Consider the following 25,748-nt stretch of genomic DNA (forward strand, 5'->3'; position numbering starts at 1 on the left):
ATTTTTCCATTGAAAGGAAATTATTCAAAAACCACAAATTGATATGTTCTTTCTGCATCTAAATATTTAACTTTTTTCCAAATAAACTATTCTAAAAGCATAATATCATCATTGAAAGTTGGGATTTCCAAATGTTTGTCACAAATAAGTATAAGAACTAATTTGTTGATCAGTGACAGAATTCTGAGAACTGGAAATGTGAAATTAGTACCAAAATATGTCAGTTTGCAGTTTCTATACACAAATAAATTATTTTCCAAATCTGGTACATTTGTATAGGGGAATAGAAGACTGTGGACTCATTATGTTATTCACTTACAGTTGTAAGAAAAACATGAAGAATATTTCTCCAGCTTTTATTAATGTGGGTACAGACAGATCCATTATGTTTTCCATTACTATTGCATATGCATACATGTCAAGTAACTTCCCTTTGGATTCATTATTAGAATAATATTTATCTCTCTCCAAGAATTAGTGTGCTTATGTGTTGCAAATATAATGATTTTATGAGCTGTACAGAAAAGAAAGATGAGAGGGATGGAGGAGGAGAGAGGGGAGAGAGAGAGGAGAGAGAAAGAGAGAGGGAGGGAAGGAGAGAGGGGGGAGAGAAAAGGTGGGGTGGGGAGAGAGAGAGAGAGAGAGAGAGAGAGGAGCTTGTGGTGGTGGAGAGATGGGGAGGTGAAGAGGACATAAGGTATAAGCACAGCAATGTTAGAGTCTTGAAAAGATTTCCAGAGAAATTCAGGGTAGGAAAAGAAGATGAGATGTAGAATTCAGTGGTGAACTCTGCAACAGGAGGCAGGAAGAGAAATAAAGTGTTGGATATTTCAAGGACAGCATTGATAACATTATAATACCTTTCATTTGCTTAAAAATAAGTACAGAAGCTATACTGGGAAAATTTCAGAGATGCAAGACATAAGGCCACAGGAAAATACAGAGGCAGGAATGGAGATGCTGCTACATAAGGGAACCTCATGACTCTTGGCCTTACCTCTTAAGGTCCAGATTCTAAAAGGAGAATGTAAAAGGCAAAAATCAGGAAGTTTATGTTTACAGTCGCTCTTTGAGTTTTTAAAAATTGTCAATGTTAAAAGGTGAAACTTTAGACTGACTAGAAAAGTACTTTTGAACCGTATTGGTAGAAATTATATTCAAGGGCGTAGTCTAAGAAATTGTATATTTTTAACTTAGAACTAGAAGGAAAATAAAGGTGAGTAAGAACTGAAAAGCAGCTCAGGGATTTAGGTGGTGATCAATGAGACTTCTTCCTCTGACATTGAGTATATTTTGCCTTTGGGCTGCTTCAAAGAATGAAGATTGGAAGGGACTGAAAATATTATGATCAGTCATTTATTTTTGTCATTCTTCCCAGAGTTTCATTACTAATCTTCTAATTCAAGCTATTGCAAAGAAAGAAATAGTTTTCACAGTGGCCCCATTCAGTCTTGCTAAATGAGACAGGAGAAAAAGGAAATGGGAACAAACTTTTATTCGGCACTTACTCTGGGCCAGAGGTTGTGGTCACTCTGAGCGCACAGAGCTGATTAAGAGACAGTCTTTGATTTCAAGTTACTCAGAGTCTGTTTCCAATAGACTTTGTGCAATTATCCCCTTAATACAGTGTCTTCTGGGTTTAGCAATTAACAGGCTCCTTTAATATTGCTTCCAAACCCTCAAAATCCAGCCCTCTCCTGAAAAGTGAATTTTAAAAAATAAAAAAAAAATATTTAGATGGACCACCCTGTGATGTTGCTATAATTGTTTTCTTTTTTCTTTAGTTATCAGACTCTGAGCCTATTTTTATCATCACGTATAATATGATTGGGTTCTGAATAATGTTTATTTAGCATCTATTCCAAAATAATTCTGTGCTAGGTTATGATGTTGTAGAAATCTATATTATCCAATGCAGTTCTTTTGTCTCTTCTAAGTCAATATTTTCAAAGGACACCAGGGATTCCCAAATCATTTTCAGTGGAATTTTTCTCAGGCTTTTCCTTCTTTCCTTCTTTTCTCCCTTCTTCCCTCCCTCCCTCCTTCTCTTTCTACATTCCTTCCCTCCGTAGCTTTTAACCAGTTGATCACCCCATGCTCCTTGGAGTTTTAGTTTTGTATGCTGTGCTTGCATTCATCTGTTTTTCCCCCTCTGTTTTCTACTAAGGCATGCATCACATCTGTAGGCCATGAAACATGGGATCTTCAAGTTTAATCATGCCTTCTTCTGTTGTTTTCATTTTTCTGTTTTAATTATCATCACTATCTAATGATGTTAGTTCTTATCCATTCTGATAGGTCAGTATTTCTAATGTTAAGGCCTAACTCAGGTTTCTCACCTGTTATATGAACCCTGATCAGGACAATGTTCATCTTTTTCCCTTAAGTTATTTTTATGAGGTCTAAATCCACATCTCTACCTGTCAGCCCTTTTGTAGACTGCACAGAGTGTTTCTAAGATGTCCTAAATAGGCATAGAAGTCGACACCCATCTTCCACCTCAGGAATTTCTTCTCTTCCTGATTTCCCCATTCTGCTAATGCCAATCTTGCAGCCTCCACCTTAAGACTCAAGTCTGACCCTCTCACCTTCTGTCTCCTCTTGTCCAGTCTATCATCAGGCCAACATATTTCTCCACTTGCTTTTTTTTCCCTTAAGAAGGAATCGTCTTGATTTTTTTTTTCCTTCCATAATGCCTAGTATAAATACACAGAGCAAGTACTCAGGAAATATTTCTTGAAAGGAGTGTCGCATTTTCCTTCTCTTGTTGGATGCTTAGTACTCCTTAAGAAATGGCGAATCATAATTAAAGCCAACAAAATAAGAATCAGAACAACATTCTCATTTTTTTCCACCACTCGCTCAAGTACATTTAAACCACCTGAAATAGAATAAACTGGTTAGAAAAACAAAGTTGTTCTTTGAGCCCCTACAGAACATAAATTCAGTGAAAATCTGTTCAAACCACAACTCTAATTAAAGGTTTTAGCTGCCAAATAATATGTTCTGGTTAAAGCCAACTTAGCATTATGGAGTGTTTCATGAATAACAGCACAAGCTTTATACTTTGCTGTTGATTTTCTCATGGGAAACTCATGTGAAGGAGAGTGATACCTCCCTGTTGACTTTAACTTTTAGAAAGGCAAAGCATGCTGAAATTGTACATAATTCTCTTCTAAAGAAAAGGAAATAGCATTTCAATGGTTTTCCTCAGTGTCTTATTGAGTTATGGTGGGGCACAATTATGTCTGTTAAATTGATTTACCAGATGGAAGGTTACATTTTATATTTAGCTGATTAAGTTGTAGGAGCCTGGGATTGTATCTCATGCCATAAAGATCTTATATAAAAGCAAAAATATTTTAATTAACTACAATTTGAAACTAATTAGAGGTTTAAATTGGTTCTCCTCCTCTTTTATTTACATTGAACTAAAAAGGGAAATTGTTCTGAAAAATAGTCTTTATCATAGAGTTTTTGGCTTAATAATTTAATACCTCAACTGGAATCTAAAGAAAAAGAAAAGGAAAATGTTCCCACTCAAGACTTGGAAATTCTTTGCTTATCATGGTTATTTAATTAGGTACAAAGTACTCTCAGTTTTTTAAGGTTACAATAAATAACTCTTAAACTTTCACAGAAAGATTTAAGAGGAAAAATTATCCTTTTTGCCTTTCTTTTAAAACTGTTAAATTTTTTTTTCAAATAAGTATATTAAAGTCTTTACCTTTGTAGAAACTTAAGTGTGATAAAGAAATAAAATTAATTTTAAATTATTATCCCAACACTCTTGGTTATGGGCATATATTATTAATAGTTCTCTTTGATATCCTTCTTTATCACCTTAAAAATAAGGTACAAAACAGCACAATAAAACCAAATTTATTTAAAACCAGTATTTCAGAATCTTCAGATTTCCAAAACAGTGCCAATTTGGGAATTCATTAGTTGTCTCTATTGGTTCCCTTTGGGTGCTTTAATAAATTACCACAAACACAGTGAAAGCAATGCATATTACCTTCCATTTTAGAAGTTTGAAGTCCAAAATGGGTCTCACTGTGCTAATGTCAGGGTGTCAGCTATGTTGTACACCTCTCTGGAGTCTCAGGGGCAAATCCATTTTCCCACCTTTCCCAGCTTCTGGGAGCTGCTGCATTCTCTTGCTGTGGATGCTTTCCATTTTCAGTGCCAATAATAATCAGTCTAAGTTTTCTCAAGCTGTATCACTGCTTCTCTCTTTTATATTTTAAAAGGACCCTTGTGATTGCCATTGGGCCCACTCGTTTAATCTCCTTATCTTTAAGTCAGCTGATAAGCAATCTTAGATCCATCTTCAATTCCCCTTGGAGCACGTAAAGTGACATATAGTCAGCCCTCTGTATCCTCAGGTTCCACATATGCAGATTCAACTAACTGGGGATCAAAAATATTTTTAAAAAATGCCTGTACTGAATGAACATGACTCTTTTTTCTTTGTCATTATTCCCTAAACAGTATACAAGTATCTATATAGCATTTACATTATTTATTACAATATATATTATTTATTATATTGCATAGCATTTGTATCATTATTTACAAAGCATTTACATTATTCCCTAAACAGTATATGGTATAATAAGTATTTACATAGCATTTGCATTGTATCTGTTATAAGTACTCTAGAGATGATTTAAAGTCTGTGGAAGGATATGCACAGGTTACATTCAAATGTAATGCCATTTTATATGAGGGACTTGAGCATCCAAGACTTCAGTGTCCATGATGTAGGGGAGGGGAGGTATCCTGGAACCAGTCAGTTCACAAGTTATGAGGAGTAGCACATAGACATCTTTGGGTTGGAATATTATTCTTCCTAATCCAACTGCTTAGAGTTTTTATTATGAAATTTTCTATAGTATACTTGGTCATACTACCAGTTGACCATTTTATTTGAAATACTTTTGAAGTTTCTTCATCTTCATCCCAAATCATCTAGAGAATGTAGACTACATAGAAGGTGTTTAACAAAAAGTCTCTGGAAAAGGGTTCTGTGGGACTTGAATAAATCCAGAGATGAAATTTTGCCTTTTATATAGTTTTAAAGAGATAATAGTGTTTCCTTATAAATACACACTAAAAGGAAAAGTCATGATTTATGGTGGAATAAAGCTGCAGATTCCATTGAGGCAGAACTGAATGACCGAGAACATTCCAAAACCACAAAGCTTATAAAGTCAAAATTTACAAAGGAAAATAAATAATAATAACCTCCTTAAGGACTTAGAAGGGTTTTGAAAGGGGAAAAGAGCAAGAGATGAGGTGGTATCTGGGCAGAGGACAGATACCTGTTGGTAGAAAGGTAGTGCTCATCCTTTGTTGTGGGCACTGCTACGGAGGACACCTAATGTCAGAGGGCTTTCCAAGAGCCAAGCAGACTAGTGATTGCACCTGAAGACTTAAAATTAAGAGACGGATTCAAGTGGGTTAATCTGTCTCTTATCAAACTGTGAAATATGATGTATTAAGAACTATGTAATGTTTTGAACGACCAACAATAAAAAAAAAAAAGAGACGGAGCATTCTAAGTAGCAAAATGGATTGTTAAAAATATGTGTCTATGACAAGATTGACCAGAAAGCCACCTGAACTAAGCAGAATGATGTGATTCCCTTCATGGTGACCTAATCCAGAAACATGGGAGCTGCATCAAGCTCCTAGTTCTCCTTTATCTTATCAGATAAAGTTTGTTCTGACACCTCCTTTTTTTTTTTAATCAGGCCTACTGTTTTAATTCATTCCCATTTATTTCAATCCCTTTATTTCAATCCTCAGTTACTGACCTTTCTCTGGTTTCATATACATTTGTCCATTAAGCCCTTTATCTTTTAAAATTTAATTCTAGTCTTCCTATCCTCTTATTTAAAAAACATTTACTTTTACGTTCTCTTCTGTAACATACAAGACAAGTTCTTCCATGGCAAGCACAACCTCTTCCGCCTCCCTAGCCTTCTCTCTTGCCTCCACCACCTTATAGAGGTCCTAGAGCTACTGAACTGGAAGTTCATGGACAAATGTTTCTGTTTTGCGCTCACACAAGTTATTTAACACCTGGTTTTCCAAATGCTCCTTGAATTTAGAAAACAAAGTAAATGTTTTTTTCTTTGGGTCATCTCTAAATGCTCAGCTGACACATGCTCCCCCTCTGTTAAGCTTTACTTGGTCCCTTCGTCTCCAATATTCATTGTGTTCTTTATGACAAGTATATATGCCCAAATATACCTGGACACACTTCTGTGCATGAATTTCTGTATTAAAAGTAAAATTCTCTACTCAGTTTAGCAAACCTTGAGGAAAATATAGCTTATTTGGTATTGTATCCCTAGCATCTTCAAAGAGCTCATAATAGGCACTTAATAACTTTCTCATGTAGATATAAATATATGGACTACAATAGGAGTTTACATCCACAAATAGGATTATTTTTAACATTTTATTTAAAATAGTATGTATGTTATGTGGGAAAATTAAAAAAAAAACTTTGTATTTGAAAAATTAAAGCATAAAAGAATTAGCATATGAAGGCGTTTTAAGCTGTGTGGGATATGGATTCCCTTGACTCCAAAGCATGGTATTTGTGATGCTTGCCAGAAAAATGAAATTCCTTCTGCATTCCACATCTGATCTATAAGACCTCTTGCCATAACATTCAGCATCACAAAATTCTTAGGCATTTAAAAAGAAGAAGTTCAGCTACTTCTCAACATTTTTAATCCAGACTTTTAATGTAAGTTTCCTTTCATGTTTGGATACATTTATAAACATGCATTTATTCCTTTAAAATAATTTTATTGACAGCTATCATGAACCTATGTAGTTATTAGGTACTGAGAGCAGACAAAAAAAATCTATTACAGTGTTCACTGTTCTGAGCACTCTCTGCAATATAGTAGTTTCAGTGATTCAGTGAGTACTTGAACCACATTGTAGTGTCTTGAGGTTCAGGAAATGATGGTGGCAAGTACAAAGCTACTTAAAAAATAAAGCTTGACTTGAATTAAAATTCAAATGCAGGAAATAGAATGTAAGATCTGTGTCTATTTGAATGTGAAAGATTTAAGCATGTACTATATATTGAGAGAAAGAGCCAAAAAGAGAGGGGATTTAAAGACATATTAAGTGTATATATTTTTATTTGATATTCCTTTTCCCAGCACCATGTCTAGTCCTCATTTCTCAAAATTGTGGGCATCCTCCCTAGGGTGTGGGATATGGTTGTTCCCTTTGCTTAGCACTGTACTCCCCTCCCACTGTTATCTGTCAGCATCTCACTCAGCCCTGGGGCATCATCCTTTAAAGCAAATGAAGCTCTTCTTTACAGCCACAGCGTTCTGCTTATACTTATCACAGGCTGATGTTCACTCTTCCTAGGCATTAGCAGTAAAGCTGTCCACCTTATCTCTGAGGCAGATGCCTGAGCATTTCACACACCCTTTTCCCCATCCTTCAACTCCTCCTTTCTTGAAATAACTAGTGGGTTTATGCCGTATAATAGGCATTGCTTTGATGCTTAAAAACAACAATGGAATATAATTAAATATGCTTCCATTCTTCATGAAATTTGAAGCCTTGGTTCTCATAATTATTTCATAGCTGTTTATTGAATTTAATTAAACAATAAAATCAGGTCAACAGAAGGTTTTAGTTTTAACTATAAAAATAACTAAATATTTTACAACTTATAATTTGTTTCTGTCCAGAATCATATTGCTTGATTAAACTATATTTACCTGTTAAAAATGGTAGATTGTATGCAAAATGTCCAAAAATTTTGAATAGAACCATAATTCACTCCTTGTCCCAGTTTTTTTAAAAGGGCAGTGTTGACTAGCACTTTTTGCATTCATTCATTCACTCACTAAATGTGTTTTACCAAGAGCCACCTAAGCCAGCTGATCACTAAGAAACTGCTTGGCAGATAATACCACTGTTAGGTTGAGGCATCTGAATGTTCTGTCATGGGCTTTGAGCTCCAGGGGCCCCTGTTCTGGCATCCTGGGTGGTGCAGGGAAATGCCATCCCAGAGCTGTTAGTCCTCTTGGGGTCATGCTCCCTTACCCAGGTCCCCACTCTAGCTTCTCATGCTATTCTGAGCTGTTTTCGGTAACTTAGGAATATTCTTTCCCATGTATGCCTATTAGTATATTTTTTCTAGTCACTAGGAGGATGTCATTGGTCAGTAGTATTGTTCTGATAGGTGAAAGTAACCCAAGAAATTAAATTCATCTTTACACTGATGGAAGGAAATACGAATAGCCATAGAGATTCACAATGATATGTATCACTGTGCTGTCTTTCAAAGTAAAACACTACAGACCAACTACATACTCAACATTATCATACACTTAAATAAAATATATTTATATGTAAATGTTCATAAATATGTGAACTATATCCATGTATTTTTTAAAATATATAATTGTGTGAAAGAGACACATAATCACACATACAATTTGGTTCTCATTTTCAATTTCTTTTACAATAAAACACAAAGGAAATGTTCTGGAAAGGTGTCCTCAGTTGTCCTAGTCTTAAGCATCTCAATCATGTATGGCATAGATAATCAGAAGAAAATAATAAATGTGATTACAAAATGAACACTTTTCAGAAGATTTCACTGTAAATTGTGTAATATAAGTAATGTTTATCAAAACCATTTTTATAAAAGGATAACTTTTTTTTTTTTACCAAATAAACTTTTGTATGTTTGCAGTAAGAGAATGGAAAGATGTTTGCAGTAGTATTTTTCAATTGAAGGATTCTTCAGGAAATTACATTCATATATTTCTATAAATATGACTAGTTATTAGAAGCCAAAATTTCCCCAAAGTGATTTTAAAAGACTTTTATATATGAATTTCATATTGTTAAATGGTTATAATTAAAAATAGATTAGAAATTTTGCTCCTTAATATTAAAGTGTATAAAATCTTGACTCACAACATTAAAGATTCATATTACCCAAGCCAAAAAAAGGCATAAGTTGTGATACATTTATTGCATTATTATTACCAAACTCTACTTTTGAAAATACATAGCATTTGTCTAATTATGGAACTCATAATTAGCATAGCCTATCTCTTTTGATCAACTAGATTAAAGGTTCCTACTCTGTCCCCAAAGTTTCTTTCATAATTGTAATGTGTATTCAGTTGAACAGTTCACATGGAACATGGATTTCTGCATGGCTAGCTTAGATGAGGGGAGAGACAGGGGCAGGTCCTATTCCAGGAGGCCCAATCATCATCAGAGACAGAGAGTAAGCGAGTGATAGATTTCACGTTTGGTTCCAAGTGACAGAATGTTTGAAATGCCAACTTTTAAGGCAGCCCTTTGAGTGGGAGATAGCAGGAGAAACTCTTGAGAAAAACAGCCCATGTGGATGAGGTAACAGCTGTCCAGTATACTCAGAAAGAATAGACATTGCCACTAAAGGAATCAGAAGCTGACAGTGGAGGCTGAACCTCCATTTAGTAGCTTTTAGAGCTAAATGTTCATGGCAGGTGGGATTGTTGAATATTGTTAACATTCTTTAGTGTAAAGAAACATTAGTGCTTAATCTTGATGAATATTTACCTTTCTTAGTATTAGGAAATAGTATGTTTTAAATAGTATTAACATAAATAATAATATTTTATCACAGTGAGAAGTAGTTCTATTTTACCTTTTGATCATTTCCAATAGGAACAGAGATTTTTCACATACTATGATATGTAGTATTGACATTTTTGTCTAAATTATTGATGTAAAGAATAGTCATAGCCTAGGATTAAAAATGAACAGAAATAATGTCCATATAGTACATTTATGTGTTGCAATATATTTAAGAAAACAAATTAATAGAGTAGAATTTATAAATAAGTCAATTCAAAAAGTAAGGAAAATATGAAAAGTCAATTATTAATAAAAAGGCTTTTAAATACACTAAGTAAAAGTTCAGAAAAGGATTACTGCTATTTCATTGTTTTTATAGATCACATTCACTAGGCTCAGGAGTCTTCCAATCAGAGCCATCTATCCCTCTTGTTATTTTTTATCTTGTTAATTGTGTTTTAACCTAGGTTTCTTAGCCTTATACGTGGGCTGTATGAAGCATGCATTTATTCAACATCAGTGTGACAACCAGTTGGCTAAACTTGTTCTACCTCTTTAATCCTTCACTAAGATGTTTGATAAGGAATGTCATTCCTTTTTTATAGATGATGAAATGATCCACAGATTGATCAGCTTATCTGGCATATGGTTAGTCCATGAAAGAATTACCATTGAAATCAAGACTGTGGTCTCATTATGTCAGAGGCCTGCATACTTCTACAAAAGGTTGTTTGTGTGTTTGTATGTGTGTTTACATGAACAGATCATGACACTGCAGTCTCATGTACACTATCACACATACACATCCTAGTGAAAAGACAAGTCTAGGACGCCATTTTCTGTGCCTTGGAATCCTGGTTTTGTAACCTGTGTGTCTACTACCTAACTTCACTATCTATTTCCCAATTTTTGTTCTCATACCCTAAGTTTGTTCTGAACCATACAGATCAGTATGAGAACAAAGATTTGAAATACCTTTAGTTCGTGCAACATTCTTTCCATGTTTTGTTGACTTTAGTTCAATATTTTTTTCTTCAAGTGAGAAGATAAAAAGTTTTAGGTTTTCTCATTTATTTTAGTGTTGTTTTCACTAGATCAATTTTTTACAAACCCAGGGTCTCATGCATAATAATTTTTTTGCAAGTTTATCATTTTAGCAGAAAAATGCATTTAATTAAATATGCAAGTAAAAAGTGTGCTCTCTGTTTCTATGATTAATTGAGATATAGATGGTTATGGGTGTGGGGTAAAAATAGAAAGATAATTAGTGCAAGTAGCCATAAAATGCATTCACATATAAGCAGAACTTCTCCCCATCTAGTGATCTCTTTCTGGGCTCTGAGGATTAGCATCCCATTAGTAAGTTCCTAGCATAGAAGTCTTCAGCCTCTGGGAAGAGCAGAGCATTAAAAATGGAACTAACTCTAACTGCAAACTGAGTCAGCACACTGGGTCATTAATTCTAGGGCTTAGGTACATATCATGCTGAGCTTTGGTGTATGGGCTTCTGAAACTGTTAGTAGTAAGTTTATAGAGCATTGCAAGGACTATATGATGGCTAGCTATCATTCCATTCTTCACTTTCCCCCCTGAGATAGCTCTGGTGACTCAAAACCAGTATTGAAATCTAGGCAGAATCTTTTCCTTAAACCATTGGATAAGGGCCCCTTCTTTACAGAAATTTTGTATTATATATTTTGCAAAAACAGGTTAATGTTGCACTTACATATAAGTAGTTCCTAGTTTTTAGAAAGTTATGACTTCAATTTATGAAGATGAATAAAATCAGAATGTCTCAAGTATTATGGTGACTAGATTGACTTTCTTTAGAAATATTAATGGTATTCACATGATTGCACTTACATGTGAAGTCTGAAATATCTGAACCCATAGAAGTAAACAGCAGCATAGTGGTTTTCAGAGAATGAGGGTTACACAAAGTCTCAGCCAGGTAGGAGGAATATGTGTTGGTGTTATATTACACAGAGGGTAATTGTAGTTAACAATATCATATTATAATCCACAAGAGTTAGCAGAAAGGATTTTGAATGTTCTCCTCAAAAAGAAATCATGACTTTTTTAGATGAGGGATTATTTAAGTATCCCGAGTTGATCAATTCACAGTGTATAAAGGTAGCAAAACATCACACTATGCTCCATAAGGATGCACACTTATTATCCATTAATAAAAGTTTTAAAATAGAAATAATAGAAAAATTAAAAACATGTTCAAATTCCTTTCTGAGAGTAAAATTTATGTAAATATTCAATATTTTCAAGGTATATATAGCATTCTCCAATTTCTAATCATCTTTGCTTACCCTTTTGGGGATACTTTTTGAGGATCTCTGACAGTTGTTATTATCTCCTTTAATCATCCCAGAGTAACAGACTTATTAATAACTGCCATTCACTGATTGCTCACCCCAGGGTTTCTTAGACTTGGCACTACTGACATTTGGATCCAGATAATTCTTTGTTGCAGAGGCAATCCTGTACATTTTAAGCTATTTGGCAGCTCCCCAATACTCATGACCAAAATCATCTCCAAACATTGCCAGATATCTCTTGGGGGCAAGCTCTTCCCTAGTTGAGACCCAGTGACTTACCCTTTCAGGACATTTTGATTCTACCATGACTTCTACCTCCATTTTACTGTATTAATCAGGGCCCTGGCAGAAACAGGCCTCTGTGGCATGGGTCATAGACTTTTATGAAGGACTGCTTACAATGAAGTGAGTAGAGTTAAAGAAACTGTGGAGGGATGTGGAAGAACTAGAAAATAGCTGCAGAAGGAAGCCACTTCTATTCCCAGGACTAAAGGAATAAGAGGAATAAATTGTTCTTGAGTGCCAGAGAATTGAAGCCATGAATCAGGGGCCTCCAGAGGGAGGTGCAGTTGGAAGGGTGCAAAGCTATGGCCAGTGATGAGCACCATACTTGAGAGAGTACAGGATACACTCTTCCGTCCCTGATCCTTGATCATTTTGCAACCAGCCTATCCTGCCAGTAGATTGAGTCCAGAAGAAATCTAACCACTCCAGAAAAGGAGTAGAATGGTGTACTTCTGGGAACCAGTTGCCATGGGTGCTGAGAAGGAAGAAAAATGGAATCGTTGGGCAGATGAAGAAAATCCAGATACAGCAATCCCCATTATAACATGAGAAATGGGGATTTAAAGATGTTGAGTAATCCATTCAAAGCTAGATAGCTAATGTGTGGAGTCAGTGTTTACTTGCATACCTCTTTAACTCCAGGATTGCATTATGTGGGTATCATCTTAGCTGATTTGGATAAATGAGCAGGTGTTCAATGAGTCTATGAATTTTTCAAGGTCAGTGTTTTTGTTTTTTTTTTTTTAATTAGATGGTAGATGCAAGACTAGAATGCAGTACTTATTCCTATTCTGGAGTTTGCTTCCTGAAGAGCTAATATGTTCAGCTCTTCCTCAAATGTTCAGCTATCTACCAAAACTTGAAAATCATTTCTTTATGAAGGGTCTGTGAAATTCTAGGCTTCTTGTTGAATGTTTAAATGATATTTGCTGTTTTTCCAAGCTGTTATCAGTTTTGTGTCTTGACTGTGGACACCGAGTCCCAGCTGGTGCAGTGTGTTAGGAAAAGGAAGACAAGACTGAGAATCAGGAGATTTGGCATTCAGTGCTGGTTCAGCCATTCCTAGCTGGGTAACCATCACCAGTACTGCTAATAAAATAAATTCCATACGCTTTTTCTTTCCTTTCGCATTCAGCTAGATCTTAGTTCTTCCCAGGTTCTGACTGGGTGACTATATCTTGGTGAAAGTGGGGAGAGTATTAGTTTTTATTTCACAAATGAATAATCAGGCTCAGGAAGTACTGGAGTCTCACTGAGAATCCCCTAGCTGGGAAGGGATGAGGTGCAGACTCAACCCCACATCTGCTCCCTGAAGATGCACTGTCTTTGCTATTCCACCCACTGCAACTGACTGACTCTGGACAGCGAGTTTGTAGCATTTAATCTATTACGTTTCATCATAAATTTCTGTCTATATCTAAGTGTGTGATTTGGGTCCCAGGGTTACAGGCAGAGCTGCAGAGAGGATGTCAATGTAGTTAGGACCGAGAGACTCCTAGTACCTCATTTTTCTTCTAAGAAAAATTTTTTGCAGCTTTTTTAGAGTTAAGATTGATATTTTAAATGAATTTTAAAATAAATGTGTAACTGGAAACAAAACTAAGTAAATTAATACAGTCCTATTTTCTTACTTTACGCCTGGGTAAGTTAGTGTTAGTAGTTGAGATTCAGTCTTATGGCCATAGGTAAAATGGGCTTTTAGCCCCAGAAGTTATGAAAGGAACTATGACACATTTCAGTTCTGTATCACACTGATCTACTTGTTCTCAGCCCCTGATCTCTTCCCCACCTCTTTATTTTCTACTTTTACAATATTTTTTAGGCCTCCACTTTTTTATCTTTTCAATATTTTCAGGCATAAAATCAGGTACCCAACATATACATACCAAAAACAAAAACAAAACAAAACAAAAAACTGGCTGTCCTTTTTGTATTTGATCTTAGTCTTTACTTCAAGTTCTTATTTCACTTAGCCAGTTCCAAGAAAGCAAATAGAAGAATTTTCGGTACAAGTATAAAACTGCAGATAATGGAAAAAAAAACAGAGAAAAATAATTATAAGTGTTTGAAGCCTGAAAGTGAAAGAAGGGGAAAGATTGTAAGGTCCCCTTTTGATATCATTTGTCTGGCAAAAGTACAAATTCCTTCAAAAAAAAAAAAGTTCTTTCACTAATTAAGAAGTCCAGCTCAGATAGTGGTGCTTTGGAAAATTATCTTACAATTTTTATATTGTTCATTCTTAAGGAAAGGTAGAGGAGCATTATCTTCAATATTTTGAAAAGACCAGTCTCCTTGGGTACAGATCACTTTTACCCCTGTTACCTTGGGCAAGTTACTTATCCTCTGTAGTTTGGTTGGGGTTTTTTGTTTATTTTATTAGTATTATCATATTATAAACAATATCTATGCCATGTGGATGTTCTTAGGGTCAAACAAGTTAATATTGATAATAACAGTACTGGAACATAGAAAGCATGATATTAATATTAGTTGTCATGAGAAATACCCTTTCTGTCACCACCATCATCATTAAAAATACCCTTTCTATCATCATCATCAACTTCTATTACAGAGACCCAATCCAATGTTTCCATTCTTCTAAAATTTGATTTTAAAAACCTAATAAATGAAAACTGTAGCTTCACTATTTAGAAAAACATAACCAAAGAAATAGTAGCATAAGTATGAATAATATTTGTATGTATTTTGGGTAACCTCATTTCAGACTTTCACTTCTGAGACTTGGTCAGTCTCCCTTTCTAGATGATGGTATAATGAGTACATAGAAAGTTTTATTCACAGTGACTCTGGCTGGTGTGGTGTTATTTCACTGAGTATATTTTCCCAGGGTTTTAGGTTAGAAACTACTGACAAAGAAATATTCCAGGAGTCAGAATTAGACATAAATTATATGCTACAGAGGTGTCTTCTTATTACCAGAAGTCAGGTCAAAGTCTCAAAAATCACATTAAGTTACTGCTTTTGTGGTTATTGAGTTTCACCCTTGAGAGAATTAAGAGGCCTGACAATGAAGTATAATAAATCTTACCATGACCCAAACATGATTAGTGATTAAACTTCCCATGAACGATCCCAATCCTACTAGATAAACTAAGTAGAAAACTGATTTTTTCCTCTCTTTGCACATTAATGTTTAGATAAGTAGAAAAACATTTCACGTGTTTTATAAAAAATGATCACTATATGTGTCTGTTTAATTATTTTAGAGTCAATGCCTTATGTACATGCTTGGGTTTTTAAATTTGAGAATGAGAAGGGAGCAAGGAAAGGGTTAGACTTTTTCTTTAAACACAGGAGCAAATGGCTCTTTATTTTTTAATTTTTATCTATTTTCTTTGTCTCAATCCCCAGCCTCTGAGCCCAACTTGAAGGTGCGGTCCAGGTTAAAACAGAAAGTGGCAGAGAGGAGAAGCAGCCCCTTACTCAGGCGGAAGGATGGAAATGTTGTCACTTCATTCAAGAAGCGAATGTTTGAGGTGACAGGTAATTGAGGATTGGTCAGTCATACACTAACAAATGCTGGTAGCAGGGATTTTTAAAAACTAGTTTAGAATAAATATGCATGGTGCATATTAAAAGTTAATGTGAGGAGCAATATTTCTTGAAAGGAAATTTTATTGAAAACTCACAAATAGTTCAGTAAACCTTGCTATGCATTCGCCAACTGTGTTAAACAGGAAATGAATGAAAAAACAGAGCTATGTGTCAATCAAGGCATGCCCAGGGAATACCAAAGCCACCTTATTCTTCTCAGAAACAGGTAGTCCATTTTGGGAATGCCAACCAGGAGACTATAACTTTTAATGAAATCTGATCAGAAATAAGCAGAGGGAGGTCCAAGAAGAACACTTCCCCCATGCTCAGACACGAATGTACAAAATGCATCTGGGAAAATTAAACTATGTGGAACAGCAAGACCTTGACTTTTCAACAAATTTACAGAACTCATAAATGACTTTATGTGTTTACTAGTGAATTGGGACTTATGGCAGGAGGGGGATATATTGCTTTTTATGAAGGGGAAGAAACTGTCATTTTCACTAGTCTCAAATGGAAGAGTTCATATTTTTTTAGCTGCCTGGTTAGTAGTGGGGTGAACAGGTTAGGAAATTCAACCTGATGTCTTACAAACCCCCTTAGTCCCAGTTGGACCTGGTATGAAATGAGAGAAGACCTAAGGATTCGAGAACCAAAAAGGCTAGCCAAAGTATTACTGACTACTGTTTATGAATTACTTTCTTAGAGCCATGCATTATACCTGGTCTTTACCTCTGGTTGCCTCAAGAGAGAAGTGGTGATCTGCAACCATTTTTCTCCACTCTCAAAGTAAATTGTGCTTTTGCCAGTGTAGTCAGTCAGAGTAGTTCTCCAAGACCAGTTTTTTTGTTTGTTTTGTTTTTCAATACTGAGAATTAAACCCAGGGCCTCATGCACGCTAGCCAAGTGCTCTACCACTGAGCTACATTCCCAGTCTCTTTCATTTTATTTTGAGACATGGTCTCCCTATGTTGCCCAGACTGGCCTGGAATTTGTGATCCTCTTGCCTCAGCCTCTTGAGTAGCAAGGATTACTGGTATGTGTCACTATAACTACCTGGAATATTATCCTTAGTTTGTTTTGAAAACAAACTTATTTTCTTTCTCTCTGTTGGCCATGTCAGTGTCTAGTATAGGGAGGTAATGGAAAGAATGTGGAAGTGGAGATGGAAAAGTATATTTAGGTACAGAATACAAATGCAACTTAACAGTATGATAGGCTGTTTGAGAAAAAAAATAATTATCTCCTATTAATTCTGATAGGTTGGCATTCTGATGGGCAGAAGAGTATTGGTGATTGCAGTGGGAAAAATTTTCCTTGAGGGATTAAGAATATTAAATAAATGAACAATAAATAAAACTTTTATGAAATTTTATGTTTGTTTATCATTATCAGTGTAATCACTAATTAGTACTAATTTAATTCTAAGTTTGAAATCACAGGCTTTTTTCAAGAAATATTATAATGTGTTAAGTAAAAAAGAATCTGAAGACATTTTTCATAATAGAGGTCCTTTGTGGGATTGGGAGGTTGGGGAATGAATCTGTTTTAATGAATGTAAAAGAACAATAAACATCTCAATTGCCTGATGTAAATGAAGATAGGTGGTTTTTCTAATTGGAGAGTGTAGATTTCCACTAACAGAAAAACCCAAAAAGAGAAAAGTGTGCATGTTGCTATCTTTTTCTACATTATAATCTTAATATCTATCCTCATATTTATACCCATATTCTTTTCTATTTTCCTATTAGTCTCTTCTTGGTTACAACTTTTGTCCACATTTTTCCCTCTTTAAAATTTATCTTTAAGCCTGTCTGAATCATGGCTAGTTCTCATTTATAAGGACTCTGACTTGGTCATTTTTTTTTCATTTGAGTTTCATTATATTTAAAATATGATGGGTTTTCTTAATTTTGTGAGGCAGTAACTCCCCTTTTCATACATTATTTCAGGAAATCATGTGTATTTGAAGAGGAATTAGTGCATTTGCGAGCACACATCTCTGGCCTGTGAGCCAGCACTTGTGATGCTTTGCTAGATATTTTTAAGTGGTATGCTGCACTTACTCTAAATGCCTTTGGCAGCTCTGAACTATCAAGACACAGCTGTCTTCACCTGTCCTCTTTCCCATTTCTCTGCCAGTTTTCATCACATTTGGATGAGCTGTATTTGGATCTTAATAGTAAATACTTTCAGTCATCTATCAGAAGCCACCATGGTGCAATGGCAGTTAAATTGCCATTGCTGTCATTTTGTTTCCTCTGTGTCTTCACTCTCTTCCGCATTTCATGGGTTTAAGTGTATACTCTTCTTAAACCCATGCCGCCTTTCAAATCACTACAGTTGATGTGTGGAAACCACTTGCTATTTTCCTTTTTCAGATTCAAGTGCCTTCTGTTCCTCTGATTCCCCAAAGCTGTGTTTTTTAAAAAATTTTCAGCATGGACACCTGTGCCTGCAGGGCCATTTCTACCCCTCTTCTCTTCTCCCTTGCCCCATTTCATGAACTACACTTTTTCAATATCATACTTTCTCTAAGATTTTTCTCAGTGTTACTGGGAAAGTAAATGCTATCTCTTCCCAGTTCCTGTCCAGTGTGATGCTGTATACTCCTATTACAGCAGTTGCTGCCTTAACTTTTAATGCTTAGTACAGTGATTTCTACATAAAGAAATACTTTTGTTTGAATATCAAATAAAATAATATAATAACAGAATTTCAAATAGAAATAGAATTTCAAATTTCACAATAGAATTTCAAATCAGTAAGTCAGAAAGTTTTAAGGAAATAGTTTTTTAAGAAAATGGGGAAAAAAATTGAAAATATGGAAACATAAATGAGATGGTAATCAGACTTTCATGGGAAACCATACTTATAACTGGAAAGATAAGGGAAGTTGAGAATTTTTGTTTTAATTTTCACTTGCTTTGTTAAAAGAAGAGCCATCAAGATAAAACACAATGATGAAAAAGACCAAATTAATCAAAATGTAAGCAAAAAATATGAACAGAAAGGCAGTGAGCATGATGTGTTCAAGCATTTTATAATACTAATAACTTGTTCAAATGCTACAATATGTAACTGGCAGGACCAGAATTCTGTCACCAATGGCAGTGCATATCTGAGTAGAGAAATACTTATAATAGAAGGTTGAAAGTAATTGGTTGATTGGAGGGAAAGCAGGAAAATACTGTATGGACCTTGGGAGCACCTGTTGTCTGGGCCACAGATGGTACATGACAAACTTTTAAGTTTACAAGTGGGATTGGCCTGCAATGAAGTGAGTGGGAGAAAGGAGGATAAAAAGACATGAAATGGGAGAAGGTTAATTATGGAGAGTATGTGATTCCATGTGACTGTGTAGAAAGGGCAATGGTAGGAGATGATAGTGGGCTCCCCTTTGGAGCAGATGGACATGGTGAAAGTTGTCTCAGTAAGATCCTTCTGGCAAGAGTTTGAAAGAATGTTTTGGGAGACTTCTGTAGTGACTCAGGAATAATTTTGCCACAATTCAAGAGAGAATAATGAATACTTACTGTAAAATGATTATAGTGAGACATAGAGGAGAGATAATATAAAGGACAAACCCTACTAACTCTTTAGGGTAAAGAAGAGAGTGAGGTTGACGTCAAGGGGAATAATAAAATACAGAGACAAGCAGGAAACATTGAATATTAGGATGCATTGTCATGGGAGATTGAAAGTATCCAGCATTCCATAGGAATTCAGGCTGAAATTTATGAAGCATTCAAGGCAAGAAATAAAATTTTCATGAGAATGTTCAGCCTAAAAATGACATTTAAAGTCACCATATTGAGTCACTTTGATAAAGGAAAGAGAAAAGGGACAAGGCCACAAACTTAGGTGAATGTCCATTTGGGGGAATAGGAGGAGGAGGAGGAGGAAATGTGAGATGGAATAATGAACATGGCAGTGGAAACTGTTACTATATAAATGATTAGGAGAATGAGGACAGATTTGTCAAAAGCCTTTATATTTGGTGGCATTTGTGAGAGAGCGGTTAATAACAAGACACATTGCTAGGACTTAAAAGGTAGGCACTGTAGGAGAAACAGTTTACCTACAAAATGCATAAGAAGACTGTAGGACAGAGAAAAGATGCTAGTGGAAACCAGATCAGACACCCTCAATCTCTGAAAAGTATGAGGCTAGTTGTTTTGTGCAGAGTTGGGTTTACACAATGTAAGGATGAGGCAAATGAAAATTGTTGAACTAAACAAATTTTAAGATGATGAGGAATTAATTAGAGCTCACTTAGTAATTTTCCAAGGCCTGATAAGATGATTTCTCCAGCTGGATTTCTAGGAATTGGAAATTTCTACTTTTTAATTAGATGTTTAGTAAATATATTAGTTTCTTCATAAATTGAGATGTATATGAATTTTATGACTAAAGAAGAAATAGATTAGTTAAATAAATAGTCTGTGTTGTTGTTATCTAAGTTTTGTTCAAAGGAATTGCTTCTTTTTTTGGTATTGAAGTTTAACATATTAAATTTAGGCAACGTTTCATCTTCTGGACAATAAGTTGTACAAAGTGAAGGATTATGTTGTATAAGGTCATTGATGCAGGGTTGAGATTTTACATACTACTGTATTTTCTTTATTCAATTCCACTTGCATGCGCTATATGATAAGGTACAGTATTAGCATATACAATGACGAGTAGTTTATAGCTTAGCATTTAAGCAGTTTTTTTTCAAACATAGTATGAACTGCACTGAGTTCCATGTGTTGATGACTTGCTTTTCTGATGTGTGCAAGTTCATCATCTCTATCACTGTTTATTTTTTTAAGTTAACACAAAAGCAAGGAAGAGAAGATTTCTTTCTTTCTTTTCCTCATTATGATTATTTCTGTATCTTTTTACTTCTCTAGAAATTGTTGAATACTATGTTGTAGTTTTTGCAGTGAATACAGAAGGAAGAGGGAGTAATAGAAATTTTAGAAACATTCCATAAACTTCCCTAGTTCTTTTGTTTAGTGAAACAGTACTTGTCATTCACTTAGGAGTAAAATAAAATCATGCCTAGTGCTGTATGTCACAGTAACTAAAGTTCATCTTGGTATGTTGTTCATAAATATTTTACAATGTTTTTCAGAATCCTCAGTCAGTAGCAGTTCTCCAGGGTCTGGTCCCAGTTCACCCAACAATGGGCCAACTGGAAGTGTTACTGAAAATGAGACTTCGGTTTTGCCCCCTACTCCTCATGCAGAGGTAAGACCCTTTTTCTTTGGTTCTTTTACAAACTGGTTCCCTGATTAGCTTCTTCATACAAAGTGATTTTTTGTAATTTCATATGTTTTAAACCTATAAGAAAAATAAGAGTTGTTTATAAGAGAAATAACAGTTGTTTATTAACTGATATAAATAAATATTATTTATGTTTTATATGGGATGGAGTGAACTTCATCTTATTTATGGAGGAGACACTTTGGGATGTTTGGATAACAAGCAGGGTTTGGGAAGTGCTGAAATACAATCCTCAAATTAAACATTCTTAGTGATCCTGAGTATGTACACAAAAGTGTACATTTTGCTATTTCTGTTTGATTATTGGTTGTTCTGATGGGATTAAACCCATCAGTGAGTAAAAACAAGTTCACACAATCCTCTCAGAAGTACAACTAGCAACTAGGTGAGTTTTATCCAATTGACTTAAAGAGTAGTGAACAATAATTGAAGTACTTATTGTAGTCAAGGGGCACTGAGCTCCACTGAGCCAACACTTATTAAGTACTTATTACATGCCAGTCATTTTACCTGGTGATGGACATATAGAGATAAATCAGTACTCTATCCTTAATGATGACATGTTAAAAGAAATTACTTTAAAATCACATTATTTATTTATTGTAATTAATGATACAAGACAAGAGGAGAGTAAATGTGAGCTGACAAGAATTTTTGTAGTTTAAGTGTTAGACCAAGCAAAGCCAGGAGTCTGAAAGTAGCCTTTCTCATGGAACTCACTGTTTTGAGGTCACCGTCCATTAACTGAAAGTCTTAATTTTTCTGTCATTATAATGCCTCCTTCACTGTGCATTCCTCTGGGCAAGGAAAGGTGGTGTGATCACTCCCTATACATAACTGTGACATATTTCTTGTGTCATATAGAGTCATCGTACTTTGGGTCTGATAGCAACTGTTGAAATCTCACATTCTTAGATTGCACCTATTGCTTTTTTGCCATGTGATTATCCAGCCTCAACCAGAACATGTCTGCCTTTAAAGGAACTTACTCCACTGTCTCCTGACACAAGCCAGTTGATTTTAAACAGTTATCTTGACCATCAGAAATATCTTTCAGACATTATGCCAAGAATCAGTTGTTCTGTAACTTCACATATATCACACATGCACAAATACACACATATGGCTTTGTAATAAACTGTTGTACATTATGAAATTATTAGGCTAAAATATAAGTTCAGGCAGAAACCCAGATGTTGTCCCTGATACGTAGAGGATGGAAGCCAGTGAAATTGCGTTTACTTTAAGGACATTTGTGTGCTTGAGTTTGAGTTTTGGTTTCCTGAGCCTCACAAAGTCAAGAGATAGAAAGCAAAGCCTAATGTTGCCAAGGAGGATAATTTAAGAGGAGACCCCTGTCCCCGCCCTCCTCCAAGCCTGGACCCAGAAGGCCCGGATCTCTGCTACATTGGTGAGTGGCTCACCCCACAGCAGGCTTGGCTCAGGGCAGAGGAGGAGGCAAATACTGAGGGGTTGTAACCACAAGTTTGTCCTTGTATGGTATTATGTCCCCCAAATCACAAAACCTCTAGTTGTTATTTGGTTTACAGTGGCCACATATTTCTAGTTTCCCAGGTGCTTATGAAAGGCAAATGTGAATCCCCCTAGAGGTACAGTCCTTCATTCCAGATCTCAAAAATTTCCCTCAATTTTTCAAGGGCCTTAAGTAGGAAAGGGAGATGTTCTTTCTTGTGGTGATCTTTCAGTTACTTGAAGAATAATAGTCAGACATTTGCATTATCTCTCTAGTTCCTTCATCTATTTCTTGTTTCTTGTCATCTTGTCACCCCTCTTTGTATCTTTTCAAAAACATACTAGGTGGAATAAATATTCCACAAATTTTGTGACCCAGAGACATAAGTGAGATTATTGAACTATTGGGTTGCTTCATGTGTTTATATTATCAATATTAGGTGGTTTTCTGCAATCCTTTAATTTCTAAGAAAATAAAAAAATCAATTACAAATAGTTTTTAAAAAGTATGGTTGCAATTTTAATAATATGGTTCCCAGTAACTGCATAAATACCAAAGGATATAAGTTCTCATGGGTCCCTGTATGGATTTTTTGGAAACTGAAAGAGACTCACTCCCACTACATTCAGTAGCATATATGATTCTTATATAACATTCTTGTCAATCTAGTAAGTTTCAGAAGACCACTTAGACTATGATTATATTTTATTAGGATTTAATTCATTAGCAATATAATATCATTTGGGAATATGTAGTAAAAAGTTTATTTTAAAGTGGTAAGAGGGTGATGAGCACAAAATTTAGTGTGATGATTACCTTTCAGAAGGAGAAGAGGAGAGATACGGTTTAATAGTTACTAAAGAAGCTGATATATATATTTCATCATCATAACTGCATATATATGAGAATATAGTACTTAACAGGACATAAAGAACAGCCAAGAGATACACAGTGATAAGATTGGAAATAGATTTTTATCTTTGCTTCAAACTTTTTATGATCTATTAAATTAAATCTCCAAGAGTGTATGAACTTCATATACACACACATATACACACACACACACAACACACACACATATACAAATAAAAGAGAATATAAATTCATGGAGTTTGATTATTTATATGGTTTGGTTCTGTTTTATATTCCTAAACCCTTTGCTCTCCCAAATTATCTGTTTAGATGCCTTAGCTTTTCAGTTAATTGTTCAATATATTCTGTCATTACAAACTTTTCCTTCTCCCCCACCATTAAAAAAAAAAAAGAAGAAAAACAAAACAAAACAGAAGGAAATGTGATTTAATGGAGTTTAAAAGGGTAGAGGTATTTCTTCAGGTCATTGACAGGACATTCACCTCCAAAGCTGGAAAGACTAGTTCAAAAGCAAGCAGTGACTTACCTCATAATGAATTAATTGTGTGCCTGAACTATGATCCAAAAGGCCAGGTGGGCAGACCTTTATGCACTGATGGGTAGCCTCTCTGTGGCCCAGAACAAAAAATGCAACCCTGATGGCTAACATGTGGTTTTCTGCTGCATTACATTTTCAGAGATCTGTAGTGTAATTCATTCTGGATAGACGAGGAAGCAGCAGAATTCAGACCCAGACTGTCAGCAAATTAATATCCTAGCTTTGTAACACTAAATGTTTCCACCTAAACCAGAGAAAGAAAAATATTTTTAGCTATACTTGATTAACCATTATTTAGAATTGCTTATGATTTTTACAGATGTCTTTTAAGATTAATAGAAGAATGATTTCATAGCAACAGAAAATTTGGGGGTACAAATTATTTGCATCATTTTATGCTCATGAATTTAGTTGCATACTTCATCATTTACAGATAGCAGATTTCTTCTGCTATCTTTGCTAAAGCAACAAACGCAAGTTTTATTTTATGGCAGTATTATAGTGTGCATTTGAATGAATTGCCTAGTCCATGACCTGTAAATAGAAAAGCATGCCAACCCATTCATTCAGAGCCCTTGTAAATGAATGGGATTCTACCTCCTTTTGCTGAGTCAGAAATAGAAATGTAAGGTTATATCTAATATTCTTGAGCCCCAGTTGAAACAAATTTTTCCATCTTAGAATTCAGAGGTCCTGCCTAATTTAGATAAAAAGATAGAGCACACCGCGGGGAAATTCAGAGGCTGGGTATGAACCTGACTGCAAAACCAACCACTCATGATGAGTGATCAAGTCACCAAATTTCCACTGATTCTCAGATTCCTGATCTAGTAAAAGGTAGTAATGCCTGAACCAACAACTTGGTTGAAAGGCATCTGTGTTCAGAAGGCAGGTGGTAAATTGTAAAGTTAGGAATAAGTTCATTTTTGTTGTTATTATCAGTGCTGACTCCCGGTAGGGAAAACTCATTAGCTTATTTGTCTTCAAGCCAGCAGCCCTCATGTGAAAGTGAGTCTCCATCTGCTCTGACCGCTTCTGTTCCATTTCTACTATTTCTTACATATGTCAGTCCCAGAACTAAGACTGCTGGAGCTACTTGTTTCACTCATTTGTAAACTTGGTTGGGGAGCTTAAACTTCAGGGGTTTCTATTTCTAACTGCAGTCAGAGATGTCTTTACCTATCTAGTTACTTTATTGTTATTATTGTGGGCCTGCGGGTTCAAATGTGTTTCCATGGATATCAGCATCATTACTTTAGATTTGGTAGATTTATTTGATAGCTATTTTAACAGTAGCCAAGCTGCTGATTTATTTGTAGTTGAACATTAGTGGCTATCTTTGCTCTGCTATTTTTTTAATTTTTTTTCCAGTAGATGAGTAGATGCAAATGATTTTGTAAAAGGATTCTAATAACAAGGTTAAATGTTCTAAAATCATATGAAATGTCACTTGTTTTGCCCCAATCTCACATGACTCATCTGCCTATTGTTTCATAATAGCTGTTGTGACATTTGCTGTAAATGTTATGCTCCCATCTGAGTGGGTGTAGAGCTATGGTTTTAGATGGCAGCAAATAAAACATTTCCCCCTTGGAAAAGAGGTTGCTATGACAAAATAATCATTTACTAGGAATAAGATGAGCCAATATTGTAAAGCAAGATTTTTAACAAAACATAAATGCAAAGCTTAAAACAACTTTGAACTGCAAAGCAAATCCTATAAATGATTTTTTTCTTTTTTTTTTAAATCTCACATACATTCTATAATAGTAATACATTCTTC

General features: G+C 35.1%; 1 protein-coding gene across 3 annotated transcripts in view; it reads left to right on the plus strand.

Annotated features, from left to right (window-relative positions):
* The window catches only part of Hdac9 (histone deacetylase 9), a 662,331-nt gene that overhangs the window by 301,165 nt on the left and 335,418 nt on the right, over nucleotides 1-25,748 (plus strand). For 2 of the 3 annotated variants that reach the window (XM_026407939.2, XM_026407971.2), the window contains exons 7-8: nucleotides 15,621-15,752; nucleotides 20,929-21,044. In XM_026407939.2, coding sequence (XP_026263724.1) covers nucleotides 15,621-15,752; nucleotides 20,929-21,044 — 248 coding nt within the window. The remainder of the gene's footprint in view (nucleotides 1-15,620; nucleotides 15,753-20,928; nucleotides 21,045-25,748) is intronic. The other variant, XM_026408036.2, reaches the window with a different exon arrangement.

The sequence above is a fragment of the Urocitellus parryii genome, chromosome 3, assembly GCF_045843805.1.
Source record: "Urocitellus parryii isolate mUroPar1 chromosome 3, mUroPar1.hap1, whole genome shotgun sequence".
Classification (NCBI taxonomy): Eukaryota; Metazoa; Chordata; class Mammalia; order Rodentia; family Sciuridae; genus Urocitellus; species Urocitellus parryii.